General features: G+C 39.3%; 1 protein-coding gene across 6 annotated transcripts; it reads left to right on the forward strand.

Annotated features, from left to right (window-relative positions):
* Positions 1–721: 721 nt before the first annotated feature.
* Positions 722–25,799, forward strand: LOC147017788 (carbonic anhydrase 12-like). Of its 6 annotated transcripts, none has more exons than XM_085896777.1 (9): positions 722–865; positions 4,777–4,892; positions 6,562–6,594; positions 15,704–15,871; positions 16,290–16,438; positions 19,926–20,018; positions 21,643–21,706; positions 23,383–23,537; positions 24,561–25,799. In XM_085896777.1, exons 2-9 carry the CDS (start codon positions 4,823–4,825, stop codon positions 24,738–24,740), a joined length of 912 nt encoding a protein of 303 aa, XP_085752903.1. In that variant the 5' UTR covers positions 722–865; positions 4,777–4,822; the 3' UTR covers positions 24,741–25,799. The 6 variants fall into 6 exon arrangements, with proteins under 6 accessions (XP_085752903.1, XP_085752904.1, XP_085752901.1 ...); XM_085896778.1 differs by lacking the exon at positions 722–865 and adding an exon at positions 1,082–1,117; XM_085896775.1 differs by lacking the exon at positions 722–865 and adding an exon at positions 1,417–1,570.
* The last annotated feature ends 696 nt before the right edge of the window (positions 25,800–26,495 follow it).

The raw sequence follows: 26,495 nt of genomic DNA on the forward strand, positions 1-26,495 counted from the left end.
GATACATCACTATTACGTCATATCAATTTTTATGACGTCATTCCTATTTTTTGACTTTTTTGTTTCACAACCCAGAGTTTTCATCGGATCTTCGTGAAACTTGCCATGTATATGCAGAAAGCCCACGCGCAGGCAGTAACCATCTCCGATTTTGGAAATTCTTCCGAGAAAAAAAGTTGACGTCATAATATCGCCGCTAATGGAAATCGCCTATACCATTATCTCTGAAACTTGGCAAGCTGTTAGAATTTTGTTTGCGGGAATCAAGCCGGGCATTAGCACAGATAATTATTTATCGAAAACCTGATACATCACAATGACGTCATATTCTTTTGTATGACGTCATCATTGAGAGGACAAGGACATTAGATCATTTGAGCTTGTTTAAATTATGATGGAAAGAAACTTTGGACATTGAAATACAGACTTATTTATGAAGACTACAAGGGGGTATATTCTGGACTAGTGGGGTATAGACTGGTCTTAGCCAAAATATACCCCGGGGTGTATTTTGGTCTAGACCAGACTATACCCAGGTATAGTTTGGCGGGGGCTTAATCTGGCATGCTACACCGGGGTAGCTATCATTTCTTGGAAGCACGACTGTGTCGCTGATGCAGTGCCCCTCTACCAGTACATACTGGTACTCATTTCGCCGACCTCGGAAGGATGACAGGCTGTCAACCCCCTGGTGTATTAATTCAGCGGAAAACGGGGCTTGAACTCAGGACCCTAGGATCCCAAATCACCACCCTTACCACTTCAGGACCCGAGGATCCCAAACCACCACCCTAACCACGAAGCCAACACCAGGCTGTGACGATCCACAGAGAGAGAGCGAGTGAAGACGCCTTCAGCGAAACAGGTGATGGATCTGACTGACGTTCGTTCGACAGTGTTGAAGTCATCATAAAGAATTTATTGATGAATAATATATAATATATATATATATATGTTTTTTAAAATACAAACTCTTGAATGATTTGTTAGTAATTAACTATCGTTGCTGATCATGTTTGAAGGTTTTTGATTTATTTGTTTTATGGAAGATATATTTCAAAAAGCGCACATATTAATAAATCGTCACATATTAATCTTGTTACTGATTGTACCTGAGGTATTTTTTGTTATCTGTTCATCAATACAATTAATGTAATCGGTTGAGCTTTCAATTAAAAAATTTTTTTATCGAAAATGATGTCGGAACTGTGCAGTGTGACTGAAAGACGGGATAATTTAGAAAACGTAAAACTGTCCGGGTTGTTTTTGGTACATTTATTTATATAACGCGATAATAATTGGCTTCACGTGTGTGTGTGTGTGTGTGTGTGTGTGTGTGTGTGTGTGTGTGTGTGTGTGTGTGTGTGTGTGTGTGTGTGTGTGTGTGTGTGTGTGTGTGTGTGTGTGTGTGTGTGTGTGTGAATAAAACCTCACAGTTGCGTGTGGTACGGTCGATGCGCTCCTCTGAGGTAATTTCAATTTGGCGCATTTTCAGCTTCTCGCGCGTCTCCTTAATCACCACAGACGACAGTCATCGTCAAGGTTACGCTTCAATTAACACTTTTACACGGTATAGTAATTGTCAGTTGACAATGCGCGATGAACAACGAATATATTTGATGGATCATACATTTACTATGTTGGAAAAATGTTGAATTGTACCTTTTTAATAAGTCGTCGTCGAAGTGAGGTAAACGTTGATTTGGTCGATGACGAAACTGAATTTTTCATGCTCTACATTCATGACATTTGTGTTGCAGATTTATTCGTTGATAACAAGTAACTAGTATTGGCTTCTAAGCCGTAGAGCCTGGGCTTGAATGTCGACCCAGCCATAAACCGTCATGACGGTGTTTCACACAAGGCAAGGCGATTCATCAATGTGTACGCCGTCGCTCGGATGGACGTTAAATGGATAAAATCCCATCTACCATCAATAGTTGGACGTCAAAGATCGAACGGTGTTCTTTGCGAAGAGTAGGCGAGCTATCGCCGGCAGCCTGATCAAATTCCAAATGCCTTCCCTGGCTACTTAGTCGAACGTCGGGCCTCGCCAGCCGGTTCGTGAAAGACTTGGGCCAAAAACTTAGGACAGTCACGCTTAATGTTGGTGAATATCCGAATCCGGATCCGGATCTGAGAATTTTTTTAAGTGATTCTTCATCATTGAGAGATATGGCCAAAAACGATATTTAGCACAATATCTCAAAAGGTTATGGATGGATTCGGACGAAACTTTGTGGTCAGGTTGGGTGGGTGACAAGGAAAAATCAATTAAATTTTGGTGAAGATCCGAATCTGCATCCGGATCCGAGAATTTTTCAAGTGATTCTTCACCATTGAGAGATAGGGCCACAAGCGATATGATTGAGAGATAGGGCCACAATATCTCCAAAGGTTATGAATGGATTCCACAGAAACTTTGTGGACAGGTTGGGTGTGTGAGAACGACGAATTGCTTCAATATGGTGAAGATTCGAATCCGGATACGAGAATTTTTCAAGTAATTCTTCACCACTGAGAGATAGAGCGAAACTGATATAAAGCAGGATATCTCAAAAAGTTGTGGATGGATTCGGACGAAACTTGGTGGACATGTTGAGTGTGTGACAATGACAAGTTGATTCGATTTTCGTGAAGATCCGAAACCGCATCCGGATCCTAGAATTTTTCAAGTGATTCTTCACCATTGAGAGATAGGGCCACAATATCTCCAAAGGTTATGGATGGATTCCGCAGAAACTTTGTGGACAGGTTGGGTGGCTGACAACGACAAATTGATTCAATTATGGTGAAGATTCGAATCCGGATACGATAATTTTTCCAGTGATGCTTCACCACTGAGAGATGGGGCCAAAAACTATGTATCGCATGAGATTTTAATAAGTAGTGGACGAGTTATGACAAAATTAGGTGAATGAGTTGTTTAGGTATCAAAAACAAACCGATTCGATTTTAGTTAAGGTCCAGAATCAGATCCGACCTATCAGTGGCATACAAAATGTAAACTGTTCAGCCTGGCAGAGGTATGTTCTCTACCAAGTGTCGTTCTGTTTTGTCAAGTGTCACTGTATGAGTGATTTCTTTCATTGTTTTTTTTTGTTTTGTAAGATTTTAGATCTCTGCTGTGATTTTTGGGGTCAAAGATAAAACACCAAATATCTCACATTTTGCTTTCCCATTTGGATCAAAAGTCATGACATTTGGCACAAACTTGTTTTCAAACAGTCCCTGTCGGAATACATCGAATAAATTTCGTATTTGAATTTGTTTTGGGGTTTAACATGGGTCAAAGATTTTTGGCTCACACCATGCACCTTCATTTCAGGCAAAGAAAACAATCCAGACAAGAGAAACATATTGTTGTAACAAGTGTAATTTTATGAAATGTAACAAGTGTAACCTCATGAAACCCTAATCTTACCAACATATTTTACTACCTAATCTTACTAACTGTGAGGTCTTTTATGACCCCAAGTCAAAACCATTCAATTTCACTAAATCTGTGTAAGTTTCACATCAATGAGGAGAAATATTTTGATTGGATGATGTTTTAATGATCAAGTAAAAAAAAATAAGCATAAAATTTTTTGTAGAGAGTTTGCTCGAAACAAATACCATATAAAGTCATCAAATATGCCTTTTTGGATCCAGAAAGGATTTGCTTGTTACTCTGTTCAGCAAGGTGGGATCTCAAAACATCACATATATTTATTACCGGCACGTATCGGTGAAAAAAAGACGAATAAAGCATGAAATGCATCGTTAAACCAAGAATGACTGCACTGTTGAATGCACTGTGGTCACAGCCAGCCACACAAAATAGAAAATTTCGCTTCCACTGTCCACTCAACTCCTTCATCCTTGGCTTTCTTGCTCATATCCCACGTGTCTATGTGGTGAAAGCTGAGTCTGAGAATATAAAAATAAATCATTATCCACGGCTCACATTAGATTCTCAAATCTGTCTCCTTAACCTTGTGCCATGTCTGTCTCGTGTTCCCATGTAAATAAATAAGATTTATCATGATTCCAAACAAGGGATTTACCTTTATATCTGCTACAAAAGTTTTGGTGTGTGTGTGTGTGTGTGTGTGTGTGTGTGTGTGTGTGTGTGTGTGTGTGTGTGTGTGTGTGTGTGTGTGTGTGTGTGTGTGTTATCTCAATTTGTGGGTTTGAGGCGATAGAACGAAGTCCTCCTAGGACTCAAGTATCCACCTCCGCTTCGGTAAGGGATCACGGTTCATAGACCAAGCAGTTCAACTTTTGTTGTTCTCAAAGTTTTGTTCTGAGGGTTCTTTTCAGGATAGTCACCGAACCACAGACTGCCTCCAATTGTAGTTAGTTTGTGGTAATATTCCTGGGGATGGTTTTCAAAATCTCAGCGAGGTTCTTCTTTCTCATTCCTGTTGCTCCAATTTTCACTGCTGGTGCAATTTCGACACTCTTTAGCTTCCAAGATCTGTAGATCTCGTTTTTGATGTTCTGGAAGTTGGTCATTTTCTTGATTTCTGCATTATTTTAGCCAAAATCGCTGGGGACTGATATCTCAATCAGCAATGCTGTCTTTTCCTTTTTGTTCCTGGGAACAATGTTTGGTCGCAAGGCTTTGTTTTCTATGTTCACGCTCAATGGGATCATCAGGTCGTATGTGAGTAGGACATCCTTATTTTTAATGATGAAACTTAAAGAATGATTGAATGCCGAACATTAAATGTTGTGTGAGAAAAGCAATTGACAGATTGGCTGAATGTATTGTCATTTTTCCTTTCACAGACCTGAAGGGACATTCTCCAAGATAACTTTCCACGAAACTGAAAATATGAGAATGACTATTCTACACATGCTGCTTGTTCCCTTGTTTTTTTCGACCACTCTGGTGGTTTCGGCAGGTTAGGCCATTTGTTTACTATCTTTTTATTCTGCAGAAGTAAAGACATTCATGTACAAATTAAAATTATACTCCACTAGAAACACCCACTAAAATTATACAGGAGCATAATACCCTCTCCCTCTGGCAGGGTTCAGTAAAAAAAACTTTGGACTATGCCACGTGACAGTGCAAAATTGCAAGTCCTCTCCCCAGCTGGTTGATACTATACGTTACACATTTACATGGAGAACTTGTGTTCCCTCCCTCCCACTCCTCTTGCAAACCCCCGCGACTACAAATTATGTTTAATGCTGAAAACCTTCCCAGGTACAACCCGATTACAACCACCAAATTTAAACTTATTCCGTCCAGTGGTTTATGAGTTCATACAAGTCAAATACACACAAACAAACAAGCAGAATTATATATACACCGCAGTATAATTTCATATTTAAAAATGCAATGCTGAAGCCAGCAAATGCCTTCATTGAAACAATATGCCATCATTCTATGAATCCGATATTTCGATTCAGAATTACCTGGCTGTTGAGAAACACCTTCAGTGTGGAGATTTTAATATGTGATAACTGTGAAAGCTAAATTAACTTGAGATTGAAGCTAAATGCAAAACAACTCAGATCAACATTTCTCCCACTAGATAGCAGGCTTCAGTTGCGCCAACAAAGCAAAACTCGAACAAAGTCGATGGTGCACCATCGCAAATCCCCACCCTTCCCACCTAAAGCCAAGTTGAAAGATGGAAAAAAATTCCACCGGGAATGACCAATATCACATTTTGAGTTTAAAATGTTTTTCCCATTTTGACCACTGTGACCCTAAGTCCCCACCCCATTTGGCATGAACCGAAATCCCAAAAATCCTAAAAATGGTCAAATCCCCAAAAAACGTTACATATTTCATGTCTCCCAATGTTAATTGTATGTACAAAGTTTCATTAAAAATGTGCCCGTAATGACTTTTTTGGTATTTGACCTTTTGACCCCTGCCCCAGGGGGAGGTGCCAAAAAAGACACTGCTCTTGCACCTTCTTTTCATTTGGTGATCAGAACTACCAAGTTCGGTGAATTTCTACAGAACCGTTTAGCAGGAGATAGTGTGGCGGACAGACGTAGCCGATTACGATATCCCCCATGTTTTTTTCAAAAAGTGTGGGGATAACTGGTGTGCCAAAGGCTTAATGCACCTCTTAAGGAAGGATTTGGAGGGAGAGTTAACAAAGTTGGGGAAGTAGCAATACCATTTTCACACAAAAGTTAGTTCAGACCAAATCTGAAGTTTTTATAGCTGAGATGTCTGTGCATGGAAGTTATGTGAAAGTTTTTACTAAACAGGTTTGGAGCCCAGGACTAGTACAGATTAAATTTGTGACCATGAAATGAAACATTTGGTCCCATGTAACTCACTATCTGCGGATGCTGTATACTTTGCTACCTTCTGCCTGACCTAAAGTCGAAAATTAACCTTCATGCCGATCTAAATTCTGAGGAATCAAAATCGATTTTGTTAATATGGATTATCTCTGTGGATACAACATAGGACTGTGGGCAATCCTTTCCAGTAATGTGACCATTAACAAGCTGTGTATACAGTATATCATTGTTTAACGTCTCTAAGCCCTTTTTTTTTTTTTAAATCAACAACTGTTTAATTCATATTTGTGTTTGCAGATTGGTGCTATCCAATACATGGTTCTACTTGTGGTGAGAATTTATTTTGTGCTTTTGTTTGTTGTTTTCAGACGTTCTTGTAATATTTTTGATAAACATTTGGTCATAAAAGTAAAATTAAGGGGCCATCAAACACCAAGGGTGAAGGGAAATGGGGGAGAGGGGGGTAATTTGAAAGTTAAGGAAGTTGAAAAGTTTATTAATGTCCTACTTTTGTGCTATATTTCTTGAAGGCCATTGTGGTTTGGTCTTTTCATAATTTTTCTCTTCACAAATAAATATGCTACCTGCAATAATTCTTAATGACAGATTACTTACATGATGCCAATGATAAGAGTGGTCGACTCAAACCCAAACTCGTTATATTTGAAACAACAGAAACATCCGGGGAGGGGTGAGGAGGGATGAATATATTTATATTTTGTGCTGTGTCTAGTAAACCCTCATGATTCCAATAAGGGTTAGTAAAACACTTGCACTGTGCCACATGTACAGGCAAAAGTCGTTGGTCGTCTCCAGCCTCCCACACCTACCGTTGCTCAGTGTGTGGGTGGGGTGCTCATGACATCTGCAAAATTTGGTGGAGATTGGGCCAGCCATGTTTTTTTTCTTCTAAGATTTTCAGGTGTACACACCCACAGACAATTAATTACCTTATTTTACACAGTAGGATTATTTTATTGATGTTTGAAGAAAATATTGACAAGAATGAAAGTTCTCTAATGGACAAAAGCTACATTCATGCATAAATTTCTGATGAATAAAACACTTTCGAATTAGAACGCTTCTATAATGGTTTGCATCAGGTTACCCTATTAGTGAAGTCAGCTGCACACCTGAACAGCCAAATATTATCAATTACAAATTAAACATGTAGGTGAGAGGAGGAATTTCCATATTTCATATTCGATTGCTATTCAACTTAGTTTGTAGATAAGTCAACAAGAGGGGTAGCAGTGTTGGACTGTGCTTGGTTTGGGGTAACTATCTGTGTTTGGTTGAGAAGGTGCGAGTTGGTTAGCATTTCGAGACTCGTGACTACAACATAGTACCAGCAAGGATTCTGTTAACATTTTGAATTTAGGATAGCAGAATAAACAATGGGATTTTCATAAAGCAGATTTTAAAGGGATAAGTAGAGAGATAGGTGCTATTGAGTGAGTTGGTTGTTGAGTTCAACCAACTCACTCACCAAACGTTGCTATACACTGCGGGAGGGAGGGCTGTGAGGAGGGGGTGAGAGAGAGATATGGGGGGGGTGGAGGAGAGAAAGGTGAGGGGTGGAGGTGGCGTTAGCAAAGAGAATGATATGTTACAGTTAATGACCGAATACACACACAAAATAAAAAGTCATGTCAGAACAGCTGTACCCACAACGACACAACAGAGTTTGTGAAGTAATCTGCTGGCACATCTGCAAAAACTTTGATACTGCAGTTCCAGAAAATTTGTGGGAACATGAACCAAAAGCAATCACTGAAAACATGGAAGTACGTACCGCTCACGTACGACCTCATGATCCCATCGAGCGTGAACATTAAAAACAAAGCATTGCAAACACATATCATACTTTTGTACAAAAAAGAGAAGGCATTGCGAATTGAGGTGTTATTACTGGTGATTTTGGACTAACCAATGCAGAAATCAAGAAAATGACCAAATATCAAGGTGTCAAGGATGAATTGAAAAGAACCTGGAAGCTGAAGAACGATTGCTGTAAATGATGTTAACCTCAAAACATAGTTCCCTAACCTGAAGTAAGAACCTTAACCTGTCAGCATATCAATGGTTTTCTGACTGCATGGATCATCAGTTGGGCACCGCTTTTCCTCGAGGTTTCAATCCTTTCAGCACAGGAGTTCTCCAAACAGCGGATCCACAACCCTGGTTATGAATCCACATCAGTAGATTATCTGCATCAGTATATCCACAACCTCAGTTGCATCCAGGCAGTCAGTCAAGCCATCAATGTAGCATCACGAAACAGACTCTATTCGCTAGAGGATTTAATGTACCGTATTATCACATACTTACAACTCCCATCACACATTCTATTATATGATAATACATTAAATCATGCACATTTTACCTTAAACATAACATGTCCACTAATAAACGCAACAATCCCACTCACCTCTGGATCAAACTATTGTTCAAATATTCAAACGGTTATTTATAAACTTTTTTTTAACCTGCTTTCTTGTCTCCTTACAACCACTGAAATGGGTTTAAATGATGTACTTTTTTTGTTTTTTTTTAACCCATGCCGAAGGATAGGGTATTGTGTTTGGGTCCATTTGTTTGTTTGCCTGTATATCTGTCTGTTTTTCTCTCATGTTCAAAAAACTTTCATGTTTTGTCCACAACTGCTTGTTGGATTGAGACGAAATTTTCACCATAGGAGCAATGACTCATGTAGAATGTTTTAATCATAATTATGATGTTGTATGCTACGTGGTGTGGCAGCCATGTTGGAAAAACGAAAAAAAAACTTTGGGACTTGCTATCTCTGAAACCACATGAAGGAAACAATTGAAGCTTCACACACACCTCATGAGAATAAGTGTGATTTTTTTTATAACATCATAGGTGCCTTCATTATGATGTCATAATTGCATATGTAGAACGCTACATCTGATCAGAATGAAAATTATTGAGGGTCGTCTTGGGATAAAATGGTCCACAGAAAAAAAATTGATGGTGTCATCGGTCACATGATTTGGCAGTCATGTTGATTTTTTTTAAACCTTCAAAAATCTTCTTCTCGGAAGTGGCTGAACAGATCGAGGCGAAACATTACACGTGTGACCGTTGTGGATGGATTCGGACAAAACCTGATGGACAGGTTGGGTGTGTGACAAGGACAAATTGATTCGATTTTGGTGAAGATCAGAATCTGGATCAGGGTACGAGAATTATTTAATTTTTAAAGTGATTCTTCACCATTGAGAGATCGGGCCAAAAATGATATTTAGCATGATATCTCAAAACGTTGTGGATGGATTCAGACAAAAACTGATGGACATGTTGGGTGTGTGACAAGGACAAATTGATTCGATTTTGGTGAAGATCCGAATCTGGATCAGGGTACGAGAATTATTTAATTTTTAAAGTGATTCTTCACCATTGAGAGATCGGGCCAAAAATGATATTTAGCATGATATCTCAAAACGTTGTGGATGGATTCAGACAAAAACTGATGGACATGTTGGGTGTGTGACAAGGACAAATTGATTCGATTTTGGTGAAGATCCGAATCGGGATCAGGGTACGAGAATTATTTAATTTTTAAAGTGATTCTTCACCATTGAGAGAGCGGGCCAAAATGATATTTAGCATGATATCTCAAAACGTTGTGGATGGATTCAGACAAAAACTGATGGACATGTTGGGTGTGTGACAAGGACAAATTGATTCGATTTTGGTGAAGATCCGAATCTGGATCAGGGTACGAGAATTATTTAATTTTAAAGTGATTCTTCACCATTGAAAGATCGGGCCAAAAATGATATTTAGCATGATATCTCAAAACGTTGTGGATGGATTCAGACAAAAACTGATGGACATGTTGGGTGTGTGACAAGGACAAATTGATTCGATTTTGGTGAAGATCCGAATCGGGATCAGGGTACGAGAATTATTTAATTTTTAAAGCGATTCTTCACCCTTGAGAGATGGGGCTAAAAACGATACATGGAAAGGTATTTCAAAAAATTATTGGGCTCAATATGTTCCACTGTGTAAGGCATTGCATTGGGGGTGGGAGGGGGGGTTATTGAGTCTATCGAGTGCCCTTCTAGTGATTTGTTTTTATCTATGCTGAAGTGACGGGTCGTATAATGGGAGAACACAAAAGAGGGAAACATTGTGGAAAATATAATTTCACATTTTCAGCGAGCCAGCCACCTCGTGTTTCACTGCAGAAGAACAGGTGTCCAATGCACGTGAGTAGCCCCTGAACTTTGTTCATGTCAATCGATACAGTAGTTAGTGGCAGTGCAAATTTTATGGAGTGCTCATCAAGTGGCTTAAGAACTCCAACGAAATGGTTGATAAGAAACAGCTCGCTTGGCATGCGATTAGCAATCACCGAACCGTCACATTAAACATACACCTCCCGTAGATGCCCGAAATGTCAAATATTGTTACGGATCTGGCAGCCTTTTTCACACAAACAGACAACAGTCCCATAGTTCAGTTATTTCGATAAGTATGTGTTTATAGTTAGAATCCATCCCCTATGTCTAATGGCAATTTAGTGTGTGCGCTGTGAGTTATTTTCTAGTCAGGTTTTATACATCTACTACAACAACAACAATAACGGCACCGTCCCTCACTCAACCCGGTCGCCATTGCCCACGTGTTTTTGGATGAAGGCATGGGCGGAGCCTCCATCGCCTCAGATCGAGGCTCCGCCCCGAGGAAGGGCATGGAACGTTTTCTCCAGCCAATGAGCGAAGGGCGAGCATTGCACGCATGCCCCAGCCAATGGGAGGCCAGCGTGCCGAAAGCTGCGACAGAGCCTCTTCGAGGGGCGGGCCTCCGAGAAGCCTCGACACACCCCCCGAGACGCCTCGTCCAATCCGGAGGCGAGTCCCTCAGAGCGGTTCCCTCAACCCGTGGGTGGGGAGGAAGGATAAGGATAGATGGCGAGCCGTCAAGGAAAGGGAAGGTTTGCCCCATCGTGGAAAGGAAGAAGAAGGAGAAGAAGGAGCCTCGTCTTGCCTGCTGGCGTTCTCATCTTCCCATGGGTGCTCGTCTTGTCTGGTCCGTTCCCGTGCTGGCTGGCGTCCGCTGCATCATTCCTAGTCCCTGGTGCTTAGTGTTGCGTTGTGGCGGCAGGTTCGAGTCCCGCCACTGGACAAGCTCTACCAGACCGCACGAGGCGGACAGGTGCAAGAATAGGCCCCTGCCCTCAGCTCGCCTTTCCCTCCCGAGCTGAAGAGCCAAATAAAGGCCGCGGCCACCATTTATTTGGGTGTGTGTGTGTTTGTGTGTGGCGCCAGTCTGTTAAGTAGAACTGTTAAGTGCTTTTCGCTCACTGTAAATTGCCTGCATTTCTTTTATTCAGATCACTCTGCTCTTTGTGTGCTCCCTCCTCGATTATTGTTTATAAATAAATCCCGTGTTAATGTTCCAGTTCGTTGTTCGTGTTTTCTTTCATTGATCCAGCACGGTTCGGGCTTGAGAAATAGTAAGGCTGTTGGTGCCGTAAGTTGTCATTGGGACCGGCGCGGCTCTGGTAACTCCACTCGGTTATGCCGGATCCGAGTCGGTACCTGCGACTCGGTTCGGACAAAGTCGGCCGACGGTGTTATTTCCCCAGCAATTTGATGACGTGGGTACTTAGGTATATTGAAATTTGGCTATTGACCCTACCCCACGCCATCAGAGAATTGGCGATCATGGCCCTTTAAGTGGCCCGTCAACTCCGGAGTTATCCGGGGTGACGACCTTTTAATTCCGAGTGTTCGGTGGGAGATGGCTTTACTGCTCCACCTTGTGATCGTTTATCGCCACCGATCCCTGGCCCACAACAATATGTCCAAATTTGACAAATGAACATTTTTTTTAAAGGAGTCGGAACTGCTTCTAAGTTCGATTCTGGAGCTTAAATTTTGTAATTCAGCTTAGCGAAAGAGATTTTCGAGGTTATCGCATTTGGGGAAATGAAATAAAGCCACGAACGCTGGCGTCTCTAGGCGTTTATAAGTATTGCAAAATATCCAGCAATTTGTAGCTATGATGAACAGGCATTCGATAATATGAGTGAGGAAAGTGAAAAAAAAAACTTCATCATTAAGAAATCATTGCGGCCTGTTCAAAGTCAATGCATAGTTTAGCAAGCCAAAAAACATGGTGGCTCCAGACCCCAACGAGGTTACCCAGGATACGCCTGAAGATGCCATTGAGAGCGGTGACCAAGAGAGGATGCGCCTGATAAAGGATATGATTAAACAAGGCCATTAATTATCTCAAAAGGGGTGTTTTAATTAATCCAAATACCCACTTGTCAATCACGCACTTCCTTAGAGTTTTCTTAGTCGGCATGCAAAGTTTCAGGCTGCCAAGTTTCATGGTTTTGGAGTTATGTAGGACACACACACACACACACACACACACACACACACACACACACACACACACACACACACACACACATACACACACACACACACACACACACACATACACACACACGCGCACGCACACACACACACACACACACGCACGCACACACACACACACACACACACACACACACACACACACACACACACACACACACGCACGCACACACACACACACACACACTTATTAGTATAGATTCAGACAATGGGGTAAAGAGTAAACTTTCAAATTTTGCAGATGACAACAATGTAAAGCTTTGAGGTGAGGTAGGGAGCAAGGATGGGAGTGAATGGATTCAGGAAAGTCTAGAGTCTAGACTCTCATTGCAGGAGCAAAAAACAAATTGGTTGATGCATTTCAATGCTACGAAAAGTAAGGTATTGGGCAAGGAAAGGAATAATAAAAATATGGACTATATAATGAAAGAGGTAGTTCTTGAGTATGCTAAACAGGCGAAAGATCTTGCGGTGGTTACAAGTACAGGATGTAAGGAGTCAGTGCAATGACAGACAGAAATGGAAAATGCTATTTGGATTACAGGTTGTATTTGTAGGGAGATAGGTTGGAGATCAAAGGAGGTGGTGTTCACATTATATAGGAATTTAATGATTTCTTATCTCTATTATTATATTCATTGTTGGTCACCATGTTTGGAGAAAGACATAACCTCTGCCTCAACCCTGTGTCTTGTCTGATTATATTTATACTAGAACGGCATATGGGAGAGCACATACCTCCACCAGGTTGAACAGTTTACATTTTGTATCCCACTAATAAGCCAGATCTGTATCTGTACCTTAACCAAATCAGCTTGGAATTGTCATCTACCCAACTCATCCACCAAGTTTTTTTCATAACTTGTCCACAACTTTTCGAAATATCATGCTCTGTATTGTTTTTGGCCCCATCTCTCAATGTTGAAGAATCACTTTAAAAGATTTTAAAAGTTATTGTATCCTGATCCGGATCTTCACCAAAATCTAATCATTTCGTCCTTGTCACACACCCAACCTCTCCACAAAATTTTGTCCGAATCCATCCACAACCTTTTAAGATATCCTGTTCACAGGTGGACAGGGATGAAAACATAACCCCCACCCACCTTCATTGGTGGAGGTAATAAACAGCATAATCACATGTACTGACATACCTCATGTGAACAACATAAGTGGAATCACAGGAAATTATGTACAATACTTAGTCGTCATCATTAATTCTCACTCTGGGATATTCCACTGAAGCTTAATTTGCTTCTTAATTCTATGCTTCTGCATTAACTTGAAATGGGAATGCCTTAATTTTAAAATACAGGAAATTAAAAATAATTCTATATATAGTACATATGTCGTAATTCCATTTGCATCGTCACATGCCAGTAAAAGTCTGTGCTAAAATTGTTTTGAGCAGTAACCAATGCCATTTGGTTCATGAAGTTAAAGGGAAATTTCACAGTGAAAATGAAATGGAATCGTAGAATAAATTGGTTCATAAGATATCTGACAAGAAATTGGCATTAATACATTCATACCACCCACTCTACATGAATAAATGTGCAAAGTAATTACTGTACCAATAAACAATTTGGATTGAAAGCTAATTAGTTTATTGTGGTTCCAGAATGTTCAAAATGTCCTGCAATGCAATATCTGGTGCATGTACTACACTATTTTACAGCCAGTTAACATGGGTTTTGCACATGCATTATATACTGAAAGACAATTAAAGGTTCTGATGCATTGGAAGCAAATTTTGGGGTATAATCTTGGAATCATATCTCGTGAAAAAATTTGAAATCGTAAGCTTTCCATTAATGTATGGTGTTGGAATGTGATGAGAATATCACCTCTAAATCGTGTGTATGAGTTGGATACCTTGTATTGTGCTGCTGCAGGATATGGCTGCTCAGAGTGACCCTGCAGCGAGCCAAAAGGGTTGTTTGTCTCTCCATTGCTTCTGTATGCAAGTAGCAAATGATGTTGGGCTGAGAGGCTAGCAAAGAGATACACACACTCGCCTCCAAGCTGTCTATTTTCGGAACAAATCCCGACCAGGCTATAAACTGTTATCCTTTTGTTTCACAGGCAGCGGTGATTCATCAATGTGTGCTGTCCCTCAGATGGGTGTTAAACGGATTTCTCATCTGCCGGCATTAGTTGTTGGATGTTAAAGAGACAATGCTGTCCTTCATGAAGTGTAGGCGAGCTATCGCCAGCACCCTGAACAAATTACAAATTCGTGCCTTAATCTAGCTACAGAGGGCATTACATAAGCAGCACAGCCGTGCCCTCAGCCAATAATGCTGCCCTGCAATGTTGTGCTGCATGCAAAAGAAGAAGTTATGATGCTGAATCCACACTGTTTACTGCTATAAATACATGCAGATTAACTAAAGAATGCATAATCTTGGTCATATTTGTTCAGATGGTGTTTTTCCACATGCTTTATTAACCCTTCTCCAAGCAGTGGGAGACAGGTTTGTGTGTGTCTGTATCCGCACCATAACATTTTTACCATTTCAGCTTTTGTTATCAAATTTTCAACAAATCTTTATTTTGAGAATATGGAGAAGACTAATTAAGAAAATTTAGATCTTTTTTATGCTGTTGTTTTCGTCAAGTTTAGTTCGAATACAAAGAAGACGTGGACTTACTTTGCATTTTCAGATGCTTTCCAGTTACTTTTGTTATGAGAAGCAGCCTTGGAAAAACGCCACACTAAGCTATCTCCACACCTTAACACGGATTCCGCCCAAAGCGGAAAACCCCCTTGGGAAGGGGGGCAAGTGAAGTTGGCACAACCTCCATCGTGTGATCCTTAGTCCTCCTGTCAAGTTTGGTTAAGATTGGATAAGTAACGACTGAATGTATCACAGTCAGACAGACAAACACCAAATTGTGTATTTTAGTATGATTGTTGGATTAATCACCCAGGTTTTCTCCTCATACATTTACCATGTTTTCAATTAATTGTTTTTATTGATGAAAAGAGTTTGTTGTGATATTCATTGCAGTTCCCTGGTCACCAACCTACCCAGCTTGTGGAGCTGGAAACCAATCCCCACTGGCTTTGGACTTTGCCTCTGCTGTCGTCAATCCAGAGCTGGAACCGTTTGACTTTTCTGGTTATGTTGTCCCATCTTTTGGAATTGATTGGCTCTTTATTAATACTGGGCATTCTGGTATGTATTGCCCTGATTCTCTACTCCTTGACTTATAACACTCTTAACTCAATCACAACTGCCATAAAGAATATAGTCACCGGTTGGTGAAACCAAGTACTGGATTGTGAATTACAATTCTTTTTAAACCTTGAGGAGTATATCACATCATCGAGTAATATACAGTACAGTATTTCCATGCTGCCAAGCATGCTTGTCTACAAGCTCCCATATTCTTTAGACATAATTCAGATTGCAATGCTGTGATGATGTAAAACAAATTCAGAAGGGTCCAAATAACATTTTTATTCTTAAATCAGTATATCCATTGATGAAAGGCTTTTTGAAATAATGTAATTACCTTTTTTGCTGTTTTTTTTTTTGTTTTGCTGCTAATTATTTTCTCTCCCCTGCTTGGTTTAAACATATCTTTCTGCAGTGGTTATTGAGGTGGGAACCGGAGTAAAACTACAGGGTGGAGGTCTCAGTGGACCCTATGATGCCATCTCCATACTTTTTCACTGGGGGAGCAACAACACTGAGGGTGGAGCAGAACATGTCGTGGATGGATTGAAACTTCCATTGGAGGCATGTGGCTGAAATTGTCTTTTTGTGTGGGCTGTGGCTGCATTGTAAAAAGAAAGCTGTTACAAAGCTTTGAACCATTTTAAAGAGAGCCAAAAGTCAAAATTACACAAAACTGAATTACTAGATTTGAAGGCTCAATTATTTTCTGACTTCAAATGAAATGAATAAATTCAACATTAAATGATTACTAACACACTCTTGGGCATTTTATAATATGATTACCTTTATGTGTGAATAGAATAATGCAAAATTAAAGAAACAGTTCAATTTAATGAGAAGATTTTATTTTTATTGTTCAACACCACCACAATCCGAGTGAGCAATAACATGTGATTATGTAATGACAGGGATACACTTTAATGCCTTTTTTGCTAAGTGAGAGTAAATACTGCAGTCTGTTCATGGATCCCTGTTCAACACACACCAACACAGGCATGCTTTTGGACAAGTACGGGTACTCTGCCTAATGTATTACTGTATTACTATATTCCTGCTTTTGTACATACTCTACCGGTCAAAAGTTTTAGAACACCTCCATTTTTCCAGTTTTACTGAAATTTAAGCAGTTTAATGTTTCAATATACTCTGAAATTAAAGCATAGAACAAATAAACAATTGCAGATAAAAATGAAATAATTACTCATCAAAGTAGCCACCTTTTGCAGATACAACAGCCGAACATACTTGTGGCATTCTTTCAACAATGGAAATCAAGTATTGTTCGGAAAGTTCTTCCCAACACTGTTGCAGAAGTTCCCACAAATGTGTTGCACTTGTAGGTTGCTTTGCTTTCACCCTTCTGTCCAGTTCATCTCAAACCAGCTCGATGGGGTTTAAGTCTGGAGACTGTGCTGGCCATTCCATGATTGGAAGCCTACTGTCTTGTTCTTTTCTTCTAAGGTAGTTCTGACATAGCCTGGAGGTATGTTTTGGGTCGTTATCTTGCTGTAGGATGAACCCCTGACCAACTAAGCGTAGACCAGAGGGTATTCCATGGTGCTGCAAAATGCTGTGGTAGCCCTTTTGGTTCAGGGTTCAGGGTTCAGGGTTCACTCTGTGCAAGCCGCCGACTCTGGATCCAGAAAAAGAGCCCCAGATCATCATGCTTCCTCCTCCATGTTTGACAGTTGGTGTCATACACTGAGGAACCATCCTTTCGCCTACTCGGCAGTGTACAAAAACCCTGCGTGGTGAACCGAAGATTTCAAATTTTGATTCATCGGTCCATAAGACCTTCTTCCAGTTTTTAGTAGTCCACTGGTGGTGCTTCATGGCCCAGGCAAGCTTCTTTCTTATTTTGCCATCTTAGCAGTGGCTTACTTACTGCCACTCGACCTGTCAAACCTGCAGCTCAAAGTCTTCTCTTCACAGTTGAAACTGAGACTTCCTTACTTCGACCAGTGTTAAGCTGTGCTTGAAGCTGCTGTCCTGTGAGCGGCCTATCACGCAAGCTGTTGACTCTCAGAAACTTGTTTTCTGATTGTGTTGTGGCTTTGGGTCTGCCAGATCTCTTCCTGTCAGAGTTTCCTCCAGTTTCCAAGTGCCTTTTGATGGTGTAGGAAACTGTACTCACTGACACCTTGGCTTCATTGCAATTTCTCTAAAGGAAAGACCTACACTTTTAAGGGTTATAATGGTAGGGTTGGGTAAATAGTGAAGTTTTTTCGGTTAAGTGTCTTTGCATAGCATTTTCTATGGCCATTTTTGATGCTGAATCTGAAAACGTTGGAATTTTTTTTTTTTTTTTACCTCCGATGACTTTTGACCCCCGGAACTTTAATTTATTCAAAATGGTGACAAAAATGATATTTTTATGAATTTCTGACCAACTGAGAGAAAATAAGGCTTGTAATATATCAATTTATAGGTTTTTCCGATCAGGAAATACGAAAATGGCACTTATGCAATGATTTGATGATTTTTAAAACAATTTTTGAAAACTGCACAATATTTTGCTAAAATTGAACTGTTTTTGTCAATGTCAGATCAACATTAGACCGAGATCACACCAGTGCTGCCAACAAAAGTTCGTTAATGTTATCCTGCACGGACGGATTCATCGGGTTTAATAGCATTCTTTATAGAGTTGTGTTGCTCGGTCAAACTGAATTTTTGAGTGTGGAATTTCCCTGCTCCATCCTTCACACGTCTTTGTTGATGTATGTCTGGGGCTGCAGTTAAGCGTAAATATGTCACTTCCACTAGAAGTTCTTTCTCCGATAGTGTACTCAGTAAATAGAGACTGTCTGGGGTCAAAGGTCCTTTGTGCTTTTTGCAAGTTTGTATAGTATTCAATAGCCTAGTATTTTTCTTTTTCTTCAAGTCCTCCTTTTTCCTAAATTACTTGATTTCGGTCCTATGCACCATCCAATCAATTTGAAAATGTGATTCGCGTATTCCTTGACCTGAAACACATATGAAATGATATATTACAAACCTTATTAGTCACATTCGAGAAGGAAAACATGAAAAAGGTCAATTTTTGGCTGCCATATTGAATAAATTAAGGTTCAGGGGGTCAAAGGTCATCAGAGGTTAAAAAAAAAATTCGACCGGATTCGGATTTAGCATGGAAAACAGCCATAGAAAATGCTATGCACAAAATTTCAATCATATTTACCCAACCCTAATAATGTTCTGTCTGTCTTCCTTTGTTAATTGTCTTTTTCTCGCCATTATGACAGCAATATACTACTTTCTGCAGTGCAATATTGTCCAAATAATGCTTCAGAGGGTGTAGCAACACAGTCTGTTCCAACACTGCTTTTATATAGACAGAGGGTTTGTAACTAATCAACAAAAGTTGGGACACCTGTACGAATTGTTTGCATCAACTTTCAAGGCTTAATTTACTTCCATTGATGCAGAACAGCTGCAGTTGCTAACCCATTACTTGTGCCCTGAAAAGGGCCTTTTTAACAACTCTGAAATTAACATTATTTTTCAGTTTTTGGGAACCTATACTTTTTCTTTTTTTACCTCTGGCAGTTTACCGCTTAGCTTTGTATCAGGTTAGGTTATTCACTCGACTTGAACTGCTTAAATTTCAGTAAAAACTGAAAAATGTGGGTGTTCTAAAACTTTTGACCGATAGAGTATATGTCGAGAAATGTCTTTTTCATGTGCTAAATCGTGTTTCACAGAGCTCAGAAGGCTTAGTAGTTTTTAATTTAAACATCTCACACAACATTATACAAGGAACTTGGGCACAGGAAGAGGCCATTTGGCCCATCATGTCTGTACTTTATTTACACCCCCATTAATTTAATCTATCAGTTTATTCATTGTCTATGATGCTGACCCCAATCTTTACTGATTACTTAATTTGATTGGGAAGGAAGAAAAGGAAGAATGTGAAGGAAAGCTGAGCACAGGAAAAGTAATTCACAAAAATTGTGTATTTTGGTTGAAGGACCAGTGATTTATTTTTGTTGTCTCATCTGATGATAATCATTTACGAATACTGTGCACTCCTTTGTGACCGTAGATGCAAATAATTCACATCATGGAAGTTTATGGAAATCTGACAGAGGCTCGAAACTATGAAGATGGTGTGGCTATTTTGGCAATTCAGTTCCGGGTAATGCATCTTTCTTTGGCAGGGTTTTTACAGGAAATTGGTATGAGATTTCAAATATTGCTGTTTATCTGTTTGAAGCTGTTACAGTAATTTGAATGTTAATTATGCATATCATTTGTCCTACATCATTTCATGTTTACTGAGTGGTATACTTCGCAAGAATCAAATTATCTTTGATTGCAGCAATCTGAGTTGAAATATTTTCACATTAAATGTTTACATTAACATTACATCTGGAAAAAAAATCATTAATTCACAAGCCCGGATTTCCTTTTCATTATTGATGAACAATATTCATCATCGATGCGAAAGACTGGTAGGCCAGCACCTTTTGGAAACCCACGGGCATGTAAAAGTATGACATTTGGACATCTTGAGTTGGATGCTGTATGTAAGGTTTTCCAAAACTGGAACGAGCAATGAGGCAGATCCAGAAATGAGGTAATATAAACAATTTATTTACTTCACATAATATGTGAAATATAGTTCGTTGATAAATCCAAGATATATGAAATGTGTATTATAGTTGCTCTTCTGGTGGTTGCCTGGAATGGTGTCACTGCAGTCGAAAGAATGTAACTTTTTATTGTGATTGTTGAAAGAATACAGCTCAAAGAGGAAGGTCTCTGGGGAAAAAAAGTTTTGTAGGAGGTGTATGGGCAATACACCCTTCTGTATTTTCACACTATTCAGCCTTGAAATCTCAGGTGAAAACCGAAATTACATACAACAACCTGCCATTTGTTTTTTTTTTCTTTGTCTTGTTTTTTTTTGACACTTGTTGGCAGGTCAGGCAGCAAGCACTGTGATGTGACTCGACCTGTGCCCTGCTGCCTTGTCAAGTTAAGCGGTTCGATTTGGTTTATTAATGAGCCTAACATGGTCATGAATAAAAGATCAGCAGTATGTTCTCCTGATGAGCCCACGAGGACAAAATCTAGATTGACATCTCTGCTTCTGTCTATTCATGATCATAAGCTTTAAATCTCAGTCTGCAAAGTCTTGAGTACCACACAAATGCTTCCTAGTTTGGAGGTAATGTTTTGGCATAATTTAGGTACATATCACCATGTCATAGGGCCAGTGTGCTTCTTTGAGATGTGTCTATTACTTGTGTCTAAACAAATCAAAGATGAGGGGAAAGCAGCATGAGGGAAATGGAAGGCAGTGTAAAGGGGAAGAGAGGCAGCATGAGGGCAAGGGAAGAAAGTAAGGGGAGAGGGAGGGAAGGCAATGTAAGGAGAATGGAAGGCAGCATACCAGCGCATTACTGGGGTGACAAAATGTGCCCAAACAGCAAAGTTTATTTTTCACCGCCGTGTTCTATGTAAAATTGGGCAGGAGCATTTAAAATTTTAAACCAATGCTATCATTCTGAGGCCTGCCTGCATGCATGCCCCAACCCATTTCACATTACTCCAACCTGCTCACATGCAGGCATACACAAAACCCACCATATCTGACCTCCATGTGTGCAGTCTACATACCTCTGTTTTCAGCCACTGCTGATTATTAATACATTACAGAAACCACCCAAGATGGATCGAGCTTCAAACTGGCAGAGAATATTATAATGGATGATATTTCACATTGTTTCCTTTTTCCACTGTTTTGTTTTTTTCAGGTTGGAAAATACAATGAAGCATTCAAGGACATGATTTCTGTTTTGAATGATATCAAGTACAAAGGTACATTACTAATTCACAAAATTTAAAACACTCACTCCCTATGGGAGCGGCAAAGGGGGTGGGGGGAGGGGAAATTTTAAGTTGGAGGTGGCCATCCCAAACTAGTGCACACCACAAATCCAACCACTAAGTTTCAATGCATTTCATTCCCTTGAACTCCTGATCACATGATAGTATTGTGTTACAGCAGACCCTCCTCGTTCACGGGGGTTACGTTTTTGAAAAACCCAACGTTGGGCAAAATCGTGATGTGCAAATTTAAGATCTTAAGGGGAAAATCGGGTTCGGGGAACCAACTCTAACATTTATCGACTTTTTTTTGCCTAAACTAGTACTATACGTACTGTACAGTAAAAATGAAAAAGAATTAAAATTGTGATGATGATGATGATGATGATGATGATGATGATGATGATGATGATGATGATGATGATGATGGAGTGCATTGGAGGTTATTGAGATGATGTTGACGTCCCTGGCTTAGTATCGTCAGTGTCATCAGACTTTACGAAGGAGGAGGTGATCTTTGTCTGCTTTGCATTTTTCTGCATGTCTTAATAGACCTCCGAAAAAGGTCCCATGACAGCATCAATCTCGTGCTTGAATTTCAAGCACCTCTCCATGAAGACTAGCAAAAACCTCTCAAGATATGCACCTCATTCTGCTTTATCCCAAGTGTTCTCTTTCACGCTCCTCATCTTTATCTTATTTCCCCATCCTCACTTCAAAACGAACAAACAAATATTTTAGCTCAAAAAAAAAATCACACTCATTCTGCCTCTTATTTCCTTCCTTGGTTCATTCTTTATTTCTTCCTTTCTCATTACCTCCCAATTGAATCAAAATTCTTAATAATTGAATTAATTTGCTTCTTACTTTTAAATCTATTAATAACATTTTATAATGTTGCATTCACCTTATTTCACGAAAAAAAACCCCACATGCTCTTCTTCTTCATAATTATTTACTATCAGGAACATCCCACAATGTAATTAAAAGACGAGTGAAAACCAAATCACGTGATATCACACAATAAACTAAATCACGTGATATCAAACTAAATCATCTGATAATCCATGCAGCACGATATCGAAAGAGCAACTGTGAGGTGAGACGGAGATGTGGAATTATACTCTCGTATTCATACGTGCCAGACCACGATAGAGTAAGGGACTCATGCCACGATCTACCTATTTTACCACAATAATTCAACTGCGATAGAGTGAAACTGCGATGTGGAAACCAATGTTCAGGACAGGCCTGCTGTATTAGCAATCTACACTTTTAAAAAGGACTTGTAAATGTTAAACTTATGTCTCATTTATCATATCACAAGGACTGTTGGGCTTTTTTAGTGAAAAAAAAGTGCAGTAAACCCTTAAATATCACGGGTTTAGCTGTTGCGGTTTCGACCATTCTCGGGCAACTTCTCTGAATACCTATTTAGTTATCGCAGGGCTTAATTTTAACTATTCGCTTTTTAAAGTTTTTTTTGTTCGCAGAGTTGTGTTGTTCTTTGCAATACATCAGCATTGATCAAAAATACATCAGTATCCAGACTGATTAGAAACCTACCACTGTGTTGCCTTAAAAAAAAATCTTTGGTTCCTTTCTAGTGAATGTTTTTATTGCTGTAAATTCTGACTAACCTTTTTGATGTCACTACATTTCCACAGATGAGGGCGTATACCTCAAGCCCGTTGCCCTTCGTTCCTTCCTCCCTTTGCAAAAGGGATTCTTTCGCTACACCGGCTCTATGACAACGCCTCCCTGCTCCACTGGTGTAATCTGGTCTGTGTTTCGATCATCAGCAGAACTCAGTCAGGAACAGGTAATATTTTATTTGTTGCATATTTACTATTAGATGCTGAAAATGTTTGCAATGGACCATTTTGGAACTAAATCGAAATTAACTGTCACACAAGTAAGATGTAGCATGATGAGTAAATTGTATAATATCCTAACAAGTCGACATTTAGGCTTATTAGGGTTTAGTTTTCGGTGTTAGCAATGTTTTCCCAGTTATAAAAAAAAACTATAAGTACTATTTTTCACAACACTGGAGCATACAAGTCTGCAAACTGCAACCAAACTGCAACCAGAAACCAAAGCAAACTGCAATGTTACTTTCTCTGTATGATCATGCTATGCTGCATTGGAAAATTTTGTGCTGTTGATTAATCACGAAATAAATAAATAAATAGGTATAAATATTTCCCTTCTTTTTCATGATGTATTTGATGGTTGATCTGAACTTTGTGCTCGCATTTTTGCCTTTTCCTTTGAATTAATACAATAAATAAATTTTGAAGAATCATTTATTTCTACAATTAAAATCGAAAACAGTTGTAAATTTCTATTTGTAAAAATGTTTGAATCAATGGAGCAGCAAATTGTATTATTATTGCACAAGCAGAAGCCTATTTCTCTTATGTAATAACCCAACTCTGACTCACTCCCATTCCATACTCAAACCTTGCCCCTATCCTGACTCTCTCTTTTGCTCTGACAATGGGTTAACGCCCAAAATATCAGCTTCTCCTTGCGTCCTATGGCGGTTAGTATACCTCAATCAATGTCATGTTAATTTCATCCATTATGTTCTTGTGAAGGTTAATGCCAGTCTGTGGTGGACGAGATAAACAATGTGCTTTATTAACTCAAAGTTGATAAGAGCATGTTATCTACAATAGAAAATGAGGTGCTGCTGACTTTCTGAGCAATTAGCCCTTTGTCAGAGTGAAAACAAGAGTGGCACCCTCACTTTGATTAAGGGCTATCCCATAGATCATATCGTGGAAATGATCCAGAAAGCAAATTAGATAAATATTTCTCCCTCCTTGACCCCATCCAGCTTTTTGCTTTCTACAACCTGTTTTACACTGTACGAGGCGATGAAGATAAGAACATGGTTGATAACTTCCGTTCACTCCAGACACTTGGTGATCGAGTTGTTAATTTTTCATCTGCAGCAATCTGTTTCTCTGTTCAGTTCCTACTTCCACTACTTCCTTTGCTACTACTTATGATTTGAACATTCTGTTTGACTTGTCACGTTTTGTTTGTTCTATCTCAAGCACAACCTCTTTGTGAACGCCACAGATAATTATTACATGTGTGCATGCATGCACAACCACACAAGTCTATGCATGCACACACCACAAAACACACACACATAAACATCATTTTTCACTACCTTATTTTATTTAATCTTGCACATGCATAATTGTATTTATAAGGCTCGTGTCCTCTAAGACCGAAGTCATAACTATTCTTGCATTAACTGCCTTTGTTTCTGCTTTTGGTGGTTGTGTTTTGTTGTTGGTCAGAACGTATTTGTAAATTCTCTGCACAGGTATTCACTTATGTATAAGTAGAGGCAGTATCCAGAATGAAACATTCAAAGCGTTTCTCATTTGTGCAAAATCATAAAAAGAAGCATTTTGGGATACAATTGCTTACTTAGCACTTAGTACTGGAAGATTAACGTTTTGGTTTTGATTGTTCTTTGAACTTTTTCAAAAATTTAATTGTTTTGTCATGACAAGATTGTTAAAATGAAATTTGCCCTTAAAAAAGGCTTTGACGCACACAAACTTGAGCCCTCAACAATAAAATTGAAAATTGGACCAAACTCATTTTATAAAAGAAAGATTATAATATCCTTTGAACAGTCGAATGCATTCATCAGTTGTAATAGTTTGGGACATCTATATATTGCTTGCTTGAGGAATTGATATTAATTAAGAAAGAAAAAGCAAGTGAGGACAGGGAAAAAGTGAAGAGATTGAGTGGAAACAAAATCTTAAATGTATGGGAAGGGAGAGAAGGGAGTCCAAAAGATTGCCAAATTTATCTCTGTAATATGAATGATAATATGAACACTGAGTAACATGACATCGCTCTTTTTCATTTCACTCGTCGTGACTTTAAAGAATCCTTCAGGTTGATGTTATACATTCACAAGTTGTTCATTTTGTTGAGTGAAGATGACAAAAATTGTTAGATGGTTCATTTTTGTTTGAGAAGGCTCATTTGTTTTCACAATGTCTTTCTTGTTCTTTGTTGTTGATCATTAAATGCATGAAATTGATTTGAGTGGTATCTTAAGATTTCCATTTCCTCATGATATTTTACAATGGAAAAACTTTCGATGTTCACACTGTGGTGGGTTCAGAAGTGTTTTCATTGCAGCTAAAGGAGCTATGTTCACGTTTGAATGAAACATACGTAGATACTGATAAACCTTTAAATTTCATTTAATCTACTACATTACCTATTATGATTCCAAACTAGACTATGATAACCACTCGTACATGAACAGGGAAAATCTTTCACCAGAAGAAAAAAAGAAAAGGTGGAAGGGCACTGACATTACAGGTGTCCACCCTTCATCTGAACAAGACAGGGATGTATGATGTTAATAGTTCAATTGTCTCATACTGGTAAATGACACTGATACCAGTATGCTGACAAAATGTGTCCATCATGGATTGCAATCTGATGAGCTTAAAACATTTGCGTATTGGGAGTGGAGGAGGGGAAAGGAGAGCGTGTCGGCATGGGAGAAGCAAAAAGAGGACGGATTACATATACATACACACATTGTTGCATTTGCAGTACCTGTGCAACTACATGTCCATGGCTGATGTGCATCCCGCAAACTCCGGAGCAGCTAGCTTCGTAGATAGTCGGCTTAAGACTTAATTTGACGAAGCAGTACTAAGTGGTTTGTACCACCTTGTAACTCTGGACATGGTCGAATACTACATTGGTCATTTGCCCAATT

The sequence above is a fragment of the Eptatretus burgeri genome, chromosome 10, assembly GCF_056783735.1.
Source record: "Eptatretus burgeri isolate ZD-2024b chromosome 10, Ebu_testis_v1, whole genome shotgun sequence".
NCBI lineage: Eukaryota > Metazoa > Chordata > Myxini > Myxiniformes > Myxinidae > Eptatretus > Eptatretus burgeri.

What these genes read in the sequence shown, in the direction of transcription:
- LOC147017788 (XM_085896775.1), top strand. Translation starts at nt 1,455, where the DNA reads ATGCGCTCCTCTGAGGTAATTTCAATTTGGCGCATTTTCAGCTTCTCG. An exon ending in GATTGAAACTTCCATTGGAG is followed by an intron (nt 16,439 to 19,925) that starts GCATGTGGCTGA and finishes TTGTGACCGTAG; the next exon opens with ATGCAAATAATTCACATCAT. An exon ending in TTTTGGCAATTCAGTTCCGG is followed by an intron (nt 20,019 to 21,642) that starts GTAATGCATCTT and finishes TGTTTTTTTCAG; the next exon opens with GTTGGAAAATACAATGAAGC.